We start from the raw sequence: 11,469 nt of genomic DNA on the forward strand, positions 1-11,469 counted from the left end.
TATTGTTGTGCTTTTGTACTAGGTACAGATTTTTTTTTCTCCCCAGACAGAGACAATTTTCGTGAAATAATACTGTTTACGATGCTACTCGAATATCTACGTATCCGAGCCGTCTCCTCTTTCTCGTCAGTCAATCTTTGTATGTACCTCGAACATTTCTGACGCATGGAATCCCCAAACCGTTTTGTTGAATGTTTCGTTATTTTCGTGCAAAAGATGAAACAACAATGACCACGGCAGGTCGCACTCAAATAACGATTTAATTTATTTAAGGTATCTTATAGCGTTCAAGACATCACATATTTTACGGTTTCTAAGCAATATTGTACAAACACGCATGATAACGTTCAGTCACAGTAGCGTGCGCAATACTGAGCAGACTTATAGAAATTACAAACGTTTCGTGAACGAGATGTTTTTTTTTCGTATTACTGTGTGGACCTACTATTAAAATATAGTGTGCTGTTAATAATTAATATTACTGAAATTAATGTTAATGTCGCAAGTGTACATTTTCTTTCAAAATAATATTTATAAAATGCGTTCGGATGTGACATCGAGTACCCGTACTTCTACAAAAAACCACATTCCACCTATAAAATATAACAATATTATTATTATTGTTTTTATGATTTATTAAAAAGAATAAAGTGAAAATGATTAGAATCTTATATAATATAATTTAATTTGCGATGGCTTTAATAAATATTTTCTTTCGCTTTTATTAGAAACTACAAATTTATTTAACATTTTTCTAGTGTATGAGCACTTTGCATAATAATTTTCGTTATGCTGATAGTGTATTAATATTCAGGATAATCTTTAAACTATTGATTGTAATAAAATCCTTGGATAGTACATTATCAATTATTATAGATTAAATACGGTATATAAAATAGTATTTCTTTTTATTTTGTGTGCATTTAAAATATTATGAATTTCAAAGAATCGAAGAAATAGCTGTACCGTATAATAAAAATTATTTGAATAATTTTATTAAAACAAAAACAACTTGACAAGTTTTTCATTGTTTGAAAATATCAGCTGTTACATTCAATTTATAATCATTAAAAGTCAGTATAAAGATAAAAAGTCTTATTTTTATTTTTGATTCCGAAAATTTTACCGAGTAAAATACAACAAGTAAAAATATTTATGAACATTTAACAAAACGGGATTTGAGTTGCAGATGATATATATGTTTCAAACGTTACAGTTAAAGAATCATTTCGTGTGTAGAAAATTACTTTATTATTAGCATATTTAGCCACTCGTGTGTATGTGTTGATGTGTAGAAGTTATAATGACATATATAAATTCATACGATGATGCTGTACCTCGTGTCAATTCAGTTTATATTGGACATATAAATGAGTATAAAACAGATCTTACAACTTAAATATGGGCATAAACTATAGAATAAACAAAGAATGGGTTATGCGATTTACGTAAAATGATTTTTAATATATTTAGAATTAGTGTGTTGTTTTTGATTAAATTATTGTGATTGAAAATTTAAATTGAAACTTCTAAGGACACATTTTTCTGTCAATTTTACTTCAACAGAGGAACTAGAAGAGTTAATATATGGATGTTATATTTGATACAGTATAGCAGAATATTTCTATAAAAAACCGAATTGTGAATCAGTGATCAATTATTTGTAATTAATTTATAAGAAAAAGGAAGTAAAGTGATTGGTTGGTAGAAAGTGCGACTGTCTGTATATTTATTTGGTACATATTAATATAATAATATATAATTGAGAATTTCCGTTATTTCATAAAGTATGATAGTCCGAAAATTCCATTAATAATGTATCTGTGGTGGGTTAGGATTAGTAATAGCATTAGAAAAATATATAGTTTAGATTGTTTATAAAACGGTAATAAATTAATAAATTGAGACACGTTTTGCATACCTAGTTAAAATATAAGACTGTAATAATTTGAAAAAATAAGGGAAAATGAAAAAGGAATTAAAATAAGCTTTTAAAACGTCAGTCGAGATGATGTCGTTCTTCTAATTTAATTATATACAATGTTTGCCTAGAGAATAAGGTACTATAAAATTAAGACCAAAAAAATTATGACAACCAATAGGATTAGCTAATAAAAAATCAAAACAAAATATTATGTACGTACACGTACAAAACATTGTACTGTATTAAAATATCACTATCCCACTAAAGTTTATTTATTATTATATTAATGTTTTTGATTAAATTTAACCTTAGAAATTATTTTTGATGACTTGAAACCGATAATAATATTTTAGAAATTAGTTGCAAATAATTGTAAATTTAATTTTAGAACTTAAAAATCACTCCCAATTTGGCAATAAACATTTTTTTGATTGAGGAAGCTAATTACACGTAGTCCCACTAAGTTGACCGATTGATTTGGAATCAACACAAATATTTGGCAAATTAATTGCAAATAATTACAAGTTTCTTTGTACGATTTTAAAATCAATCCATTAATTTTGGCGAATTTTCGCTCCAATTGCAAGATCTTTTCTGCCAAATTTGGGGATGATTTGTAAATTTTAAATGTATATTTTATTTGCAATTATTCACATTTAATTTTCAAAATAATGACATTGGTTTCGAATGGATCAGCTTACTTGGTGGGGCGAAAAAACTTTATGGAAATTAATTTTTTTCATTTACTCTGAAATAACCACTGTCTACGATTATGTTTTTATAGATTATGTGGTTATTATCAACATTATACTTCATAGTTCAGCGTTATCTCTCTTATGCATATCCATATGCACTATCAAGAAGACCATTATTTTTGCTTGTTATTTATTGTTTCTTATATCGATAAAAAATTGTTTTACTTAGACGAACGGTCACGAGGACAAGCAATACTGGTACTTCAATAAACACTATCAGTTTAACACGATTTAACATGATTTTTTTATCTGGCCTTCGGTTTCCGTACATAAACCGGCGAGCGAGTCTTTCATAATATCCCGTGTGTTTTGTCACCTCAGCCCGTTTACTCCAATGAGTCATGTTTTAAATAAAAATAACACTTCTACAAGACTAATGTATTTTATTTTTATAATATGGTTTTTTTTTATTCTGTTAGTCATTGAATAATCTTCAAAGCCGACGCTTTCCTGGCAAAAACTCCTTATTGCAATCACGTGAACTTCTTGTGGAGTCTAAAAGTAAAACAGCAAGTTGACGATCCGATCCGAGGTATACTGCAGAAGATCGACGATATGAGCTGGCGGTACTCCGGGCCGGATCCGTCAATCGTCGGGAACGAGATCAGGGACGTAAAACATCGTGCTACGGTCACTGCCGAACCGGTACAACGAGCTGGACTTCGCGTTAGCCACGGACTACTTCCTGAAGAACCTGGATTCGATAATCGCGAGCGCAATGCCGGAGACCGTGAACGATAACGATACTGCAGACTTCGATCGCGTGCGAGAACAGCAAAAGATCCTGTTTGGCAACGAGATCAGATCACTAAAGGTGGCCGAAAAGAAGTACGTTCAACTGTCGGACGGCGTGGCCTACGAGATCGAAGACTGAACGGGCAGCATGGCCATTGGTGCTTCGGTAGTACGAAAGACGATGGAAAAGCATGTGAGCTAAACGGTCCCGCTAGTTAACGGCAAGATTGGAGATACCGTAGCCAACGGTATCGTCATGACGGAGAAGAAGATCGTGGACGGGAAGTCCGTCGTCGGTGGCATCATTAAGGCCGAACAATCCGTAGTAGACGGCATTTCTAAGGCCGAACACTACGTCAACTTCGGTCTCAGAAAGGCTGACCAGGTTGTAGGCAACACTCTGAACACCACGTTCACTAGACTGAACTGGGTATTTCAGTTCATGAAGAAGGGTTAAACATAGCGTTTGCGGTTTTGTCGTGAAAGTCCGTGATCGATATTGAAACGAAAATCGAATTTTGATGAGATGCAATATTTTATACTTCCGAATTATTAATATTTATACATATTTATACAATAGTAGAACAAGTGTTGTAACGACGTGTAAAATGCGTGTAGCCACAACATTTATAGTATGTGAAATAAATTTATTTTTCCTACGGATTAAGATTTAAAACTAAAATTAAACACTGACAAAGACATCGTATACCAGAAAATATTATTACAAATTATTAACATCACTGTTTTGTCTTTATGGATTTCATAAAATTTGGTATGAACATAATACTATGTTCACATAGTATTATGTGAAAAAATGGAAACAATCAAATATTCATATACTTATTATGAAGTACTTCTATTAGTTGAATAACGTTTCTCAAAGTTTTTCTTCGCAGTAAGTCATAGAAATTCATTAAAATATTTTACATACTTACAAAAGGTTTAAATAAAACTAAGTAAGAATCTTGTTTAAACTTTTTTCTGCAACTATAAAACTTTTTCAATTTTCTTAAACATTCTTTTGATCTCTTTAAACCATAAATATCGCAGACAAACTGATGTTCATATGTTTATATGTTCATGTTTTTTAAATAATATTACATTAATATTATTCTAAAAATAGGAACCCACGTGTATGGATTATATTTATATTTCCATTTATGTATTATCATCATTTCTGATTTTAAGTATAAACTTTGGTATATAATTCCTGTATCGAGAGTAAAATATCATAATATTCAATTGTTCATGTATAAAATAAATTTTTCTTTTTGATAAAACAATGTCCATCGAAAGTCTATCGTTGAATATAAATAATATTATTTAAGCAATTTATATTACGAATATCATACCAGGTACTGTATATTTGGATCGTTTCAATATTTCAGTAGTAAATTAACCGTGTGTGCAATTAATTAGTTATTGGTTGGTCGCAATACAGGCTGTCGATTAAAATACAAATTCTAAGAATTACAATTATAGGTAATTAAAAATAGACTTTTATGATCTTTAAATGTTAACATTTTAAATTTAAATAAATCCATCCAAGTATAATTATTTAAATTCTAAACAAATATGAAATAATATTAACTTATAAAGAAATACTTCTGCCTCATTCTGAGTTTCTGACCTTATGAGAATTTTTTAAAATACATCCTCAATCTGGTATAAAATACATTAAAATATGGTTCTATGTTAAATTGTTATAATACTAAAAAGTTATGAAGTTTAATATAATTTAAAATCATTAGACCCTTAAATGTCTAATGATTTTAAATGTTATAAAGAAATAATTAAAAAACTTATACATTTTTAATAATGAAAAATTAATAAAGTTTCACTTCCTAAAATGAAAAACGAAATAAAATGAATAACGTTTAAATGGTCGTAAAATTCATACAAAATGATTTGTGATTCGACTCTTGATTACATCAAACATTTCATTTATTATTCACCCTAATCGGCTTTATTAAATCACAGGAATATGAATTTCGACATTTTCAAATTTGATCAAGCTATTATTTGAGGTCTTGAAAAATACAACTATAGTAATAATTAGTTTGTCACGACTCAGGGATGAGAATGAAAACGGCTCATAAAGCGTATTTTTTTTTTTTTTTATTGATGAAGCCACAACTACAATGGTTATTGGCTTTTTAATCTAAAGTTATATTTACATATTGAAGGGAGGTACAACTGAATACATAAAGAGTTATATCAAATTAAATTGTACATTTTTGTTAATTTTAAAAATTTAAAAATTTTGTAAACATTTTCTGGGTCTGGACTTAGTGCTTGCTGGAGGTTGTCGGATATTTCTAGACTGCCCTTGATGTCTCTGTATATTAGGCAGTTGCAAATTACGTGTTTGACTGTGAGAGTTACTCCACAGGTGGGGCATAGGGGAGGATCCGTTCTGTTCATGAGGTGTCCGTGGGTCAACCATGTGTGGCCAATTCTTAATCTGTTGAGGATTACTTCCTGCCTACGAGGTAAAGATGTAACTGGCCATGGATATATTGAGGGTGTTATCTCATTAAGTTTGGTGTGCATTATTTGCCATATCTGTTGCCACTGATTTGTTATAAATTTGTTAATTATGTTTTTGCTGTCTTGTAGGGTATGGATATTAATTTGATGTGCATCAGGAGAGCTAATGGCTTGTTTGGCGTATGTGTCTGCTAATTAATTTCCTTGGATTCCAACGTGGCTTGGGATCCAAATTATAGTGATTGATTGAGATTGGAGTTCTAAAGACGATATTTGGTTTTGAATCTTTCTGCTAATGTCGTTAGGTTGAAGATAGTTTTGGATGTTGGTTAAGGTGCTTAGAGAGTCACTGAGTATGATGGATTTAGTTATTTTATTTTGTTTAATGATATCGAGTGAGTGAGAAATTGCGATGGCTTCAGCGGAAGAAATTGTACATGAGTTTGGAATCTTGATCATTATTTTATTCTCTTTGTATATCACAGAGGCTCCTACTCTTTTGTCCGTTTTTGACCCATCTGTGAAAAAAATTGTGTATTCTTTGTAGTCTTCGAGCAATGATTATAGTTCACTGTTATACGTTTTTGGTAGAGTTTTGCTTTTGGGTAGGTCAGATATTGAAATATTTACATTTATGTTTAAGATCCATGGGGGACTATGAGGTTTTTGTGTTTAATGACCCCGGATGGGTCGATGGATATATGTAGAAGTTCGTCTTTGATGATTCGGTGTGTCTTGAGACTATTTTGGATTAGCCTTATATAAAAGAGTATAGTATTTTTTTTCTTATTAGGTGTATTGGAGGGGTATTGGTGATGTTATATAAGCTGGAGGTGGGACTGGATCTGAATGCTCCAGAAACTAGCCTTAGTCCGAAATTGTGTATCGTTTCAATGGTTTTGAGATGTGATGGTTTGGAATTTATGAAGAGGAAGGAACCGTATTCGAGCTTGGATAGTATGAGGGATATGTAGATCTGTTTGAGGGAAAGTGAGTTAGCTCCCATGAGGTATGTGAAAGTGCCTTGAGGGTGTTAATTCTTATAGTGGACACTTCTCGTAATTCTCTTAGGTGTGTGCACCAAGTATTTTTGCTATCAAATATAATGCCTAAAATATTGATAGTCTTAGAGGTTGCGATTTGAAGATCATTTATTTTGATTTGCAGTGTATTGTATTTTCTGAGTTTAGAGAAGATGATGCACAGTGATTTTGTGGCGGAAAAGCGATAGCCAGAAGTAGCCAATCATTTTTCTAGTGAAGATAATGTGTCTTGTAATATTGGTTGTATGCTATTTATATTTCTCCCTCGGCACCATATGGTTTGGTCGTCGGCAAAAAAAGTATGGTTTACGGGGAGTTTAATTGATTCACTTACGTCATTAATAGCTATGAGGAAAAGGGTGACAGAGATGGTGGATCCTTGAGGGACGTCGTTTTCTTGTTTGAGGGTTAAGGAGAGGTGGCCATCAGTTTTGATCTGAAAAGTTCTGTCTGACAAGAAGTGTTTGATAAAATTGAGCATATTTCCGTGACAAAGTATCTTGTGTAGTTTTTCTATTATTCGTGGGCGCCATGTGGTGTCATATGCTTTGGCAATGTCGAGGGCAACTAGTCCTAGAACTTGTCTGGCTTCGAATGTTTTTTTTATATCCTTCTGTATGTCATGTAATCTATTATATGTGCTTCTATGTTTGAGAAAACCATTTTGTTGGGAGGAAAGGTAGTTAGTTTTTTCGAGAATCCATCTCAGTCGTATGTCGATGATTTTTTCGAGGATTTTACGCATTGTATTTAATAACGATATTGGTCTGTATCCTTCAGTTGAGAATTTGTCCTTTCCGGGTTTTAGGATAGGTATTACGAAAGAGTGTTTCCACTTTTTGGGAATTTGTCCTCTTTCCCAAATTTTGTTATATAAGTGAAGTAAGAATTGTATTGCGGACGTCGGAATGTTATGTATGAAGTTGTATGGGATTTCGTCGGGTCCGAGAGATAAGCTTGAACATTTAGATAGTGCCCAGTCTAATTCAGTTGCACTGATTGGAGCGTTGAGATATTGTTGGTCTTATTGTGATGGATCGATGTTTGATTGAAGGTGGATGTGTCTATTTGTGATGTGTTTATTTATGAATGAGTCGTCGTAGTTACTGTCAGAACTATTTAGATAAAAGTGGTTACCTATTAGATTGGCTACTTCAGAAGGATTTGTGCGTAAGTTGTTGTCATTTACGATATGAATGTGTTTTTCTCTGCTGTATCCTCTTAAGGATCTTACTTTGCTTCAAACCGAGTTGAGATCGCTTTTGGGTCCTATAGTTGAGGTAAATTCTTCCCATGACTTTTTTTTGCTGTTCTTTACTAAAAATTTGGTTTTTGCTCGGAGTTGTTTTAGTTTTATGTGATTTTCGATTTTACCTGTTTTTGGAATACTTTTAGTGCGTTATTCTTGTTTTTGATTGATAATTTGATTTCAGGATTCCACCAGGGTAGGGAATTTGTTATTTTTGGTTGAATGGTTTGTTCCTCCTATTGATATGTTAGCCGCGTTTATAATGGAGTCAGTTATATAGTTGACGTCGGATAGGATCGGTCCGTCTTTAGGAGGAGGATTGGTGGTAATATATGAATCTGTTAATTGGGTGAAAAGTTCCCAGTTGGCTTTTTTTAATTTTCATCTACGAGGGGATGTTTTGGGTGGGCTTTACTTGATAGTATTTCTATTTTGATAGGGATATGGTCACTGTCGTAGATTTCGGGTAACGTTGACCATACTGTTCGTTGAGCTAATGATGTACTGCTTAACGAGAAGTCTATCGATGAAAATGTTCCATTAGCTGGGTTTAGGCGTGTAGGTTCACCATTATTTAGTAAGGTGATGTGTCGATTTCTAGGATCTTTTCAATTTGTTTACCTCTACCGTCGGTTTTGTCAGATCCCCAGTGCACGCTGTGACTGTTAAAGTCCCCCAGTATGAGGAAGGGAGTTAGTAGTTGTTGGATTATTTGTTCTATGTCAGAGGCTTCAAATGTTTTCTGATTTGGTATGTATACATTGCAGATTGTGATTTTGGTCTCTAGTTGGATAGTTGCAGCTACTACTTCTATTGTGGTTTGGATTGGGATTTGAAAGCTAGGAAATTCTGATCATATTAGTGTAGCTACTCCTCCGCTTGCGCGGTTGCATTGTGTTCTGTTGGAGATGTACGTGTTGAAATTCTTTATGTGAGGTGTATAACTGTCTTTTAAGTTCGTCTCTTGCAGATATATAATGGTCGGGTTGTGGATTTGATTAACTATTTTAATATCGTTGGGTTTTTTAACGAGTCCATTTATGTTCCATTGTATAATATTTATACTCATTATTTTTATTTTATTTAATTTTTAATTTTTTATATTGTGATTGTTCTATAATTTGGTTCAGTTTTTAAATTATCATGTAAGATTACGTATTATTTGTGTGTCTTGTTTTATTTTTGGTTATTATTAATATGTTCTTATTCTTGAGGTGTTGATTGGAATAATAGATTAGATAATTTAGTAAGTTTTATTTTTAGCGCCCGGTCTTTTATCATTGGCCTATTTATTTCAATAGTTGTAGATACTGTAGGTATGTCTACCGTGGTTTCATTATAGAGTGTATGAATGTTAATAGCTTTGTTTAAGAAGTTTTCTAATATGTAATTGAATTGAGAAAATGTCATTGGAATTTCGTCATTTTCAGAAAATATGTTTTGGATGGATTTAAGAATGTCTTCAGTTGTTAAATTTTCAAGTGAATTGCTTTTTTTTAGTTTTTTATTTGGTTCTTTGAGTTTCCCCTTAGTATTTTTAGATTCACTCAATTTAGTTATTAGGTTTTTGGACTGATCACGATTTTCGTTTTTTGGGTATGTTTCGGGTGGATTCGGGGTTGCAGGTGATGTGGGGGCAGCTTGATGATGGAGGAGATCTTTTGGTTTGTATATTGGGTAGACATGTGGTAGTATTGGGTTGAATTAATGTGTTTAGATTGTGACTGTTTTTAGGGATGTCGTTAACATATTCTTCGATTTTATTGTTTTCTTGAGTAGAGTTCGAAGAAGTGACGGGGGTGTTTTCTTTTGTTGTTGCTTTTTGTGTGATATTTATGGTAGTGTTTGTAGAGTTTAATTATTTTTTACAGTAATTGGATGTGTGACCGGTTTGTTTGCATAGGTAACAAGTGAGTGTATCATCGGTTAAGAATATTCTGAAGTCTGTGTTATCATAATTAACTATTAACGATCCGAGTACCTTTTCTATATCATCTGGGTGTATATATATCTGTCGCCTAAAACTACTTATGTGTGAGAGTTCGTCTTGGAAACCGGCTTTTAAGAATTATATTGGAGATAGTGTTTTAATATTGAATGATAGAAGGTGTTCAGTGATTATGTCATGCGGTATAATTGGGTGAGCATTAGATATTATGAATCGTTTGGCTGGATTGACTAGTCGCCTAAATGGTATTTGATTTTCATTTACTGATACGTATGAACGAGTAGTTTTTAATTAGTTCGTCGACCGTATTTTTATCTCTAAAGTATATACAAAATCTGTTGTTTGATATACGAGAGGCGAACGTGATGTTTTTTGGTAGAGTTATTTTTCCAAATGCTTTAACATATTCAATTTGAGGTATCTCGTTTATTGTATTAAGTATGATGGCTTGATCTTTTTTTGGGAACATTGTGTTTGCTGTTGTTTCGGCGAAGGTTTTAGTATGATTGTAATTTGGTTGAAGAGATTGTGATAAATTTTGTATGTTCATAGTTTTAAATTTCCGATAGAATTTTATCGGCTTAATTAGGCCGCGGTGAGCCGCCGGCCGTTAATTATGTATTGTGGTTCACAGTGAATAAGATTACATATTACCTGTTTCGTTTGTAATTGTTGTGTCGGTATATACTATAAGCGTTTTGCTATCGGGAGCTAATAAATGCGACAAAGAAAACGCGTGTGCTTTGCTCGGTGGTCAAACACGTACTGATAAAGCGTATTGTTAAATATAAAAATAAAAATATGCTTCTACTGCTAATTAATTAATTTCCAAAGCTTTGCAAATTTCATAATAATTGTGATTACATTTATTTTAATATTTTAATATAAGTAAGGGTTACTTTAGTTAACTCAGGAACTTGAATAAGTTACAAGTTATTAAATAAAATGAATTACTAGGTAGTTAAATGTCTAGTTAAAAAAAAAAAAAAAATAATAATAATAATTGAATAAAAAAATATTAGTTAAAAGTAATTTTTAATTGTGAGTTATTAATATTTAAATAGGACATTTTCTTAGAAGAACTTATTATTATATTGCTACAATATAGAACCCGTTAGGCCTTTTCAATGTATTGAGAAATACAGATTATTGTTGGTCTGGAACAATTTTTTTTTGTATTAAAATTGATAAATTTGATAAAAATTATCACTTATGTACTACAAGTTCTACTAGTTAATATAAAACATTATAATGATTAATATTATTATAGATATAATAATAATAATAATAATAATAATAATAATAATAATAATAATAATAATAAT

At 31.7% G+C, this 11,469-nt stretch overlaps 1 protein-coding gene across 1 annotated transcript; it reads right to left on the reverse strand.

Moving 5' to 3' along the window:
• Positions 1–7,149: 7,149 nt before the first annotated feature.
• LOC112690304 lies at positions 7,150–7,692 on the reverse strand. Its single transcript, XM_025564279.1, has one exon. It carries the CDS (start codon positions 7,690–7,692, stop codon positions 7,150–7,152), a length of 543 nt encoding a protein of 180 aa, XP_025420064.1.
• Between the last annotated feature and the right edge of the window lie 3,777 nt (positions 7,693–11,469).

The sequence above is a fragment of the Sipha flava genome, unplaced genomic scaffold (assembly GCF_003268045.1).
Source record: "Sipha flava isolate LNK unplaced genomic scaffold, YSA_version1 49_pilon_pilon, whole genome shotgun sequence".
Taxonomy (NCBI): Eukaryota; Metazoa; Arthropoda; class Insecta; order Hemiptera; family Aphididae; genus Sipha; species Sipha flava.

What these genes read in the sequence shown, in the direction of transcription:
- LOC112690304 (XM_025564279.1), bottom strand. Translation starts at nt 7,692, where the DNA reads ATGCGTAAAATCCTCGAAAAAATCATCGACATACGACTGAGATGGATT.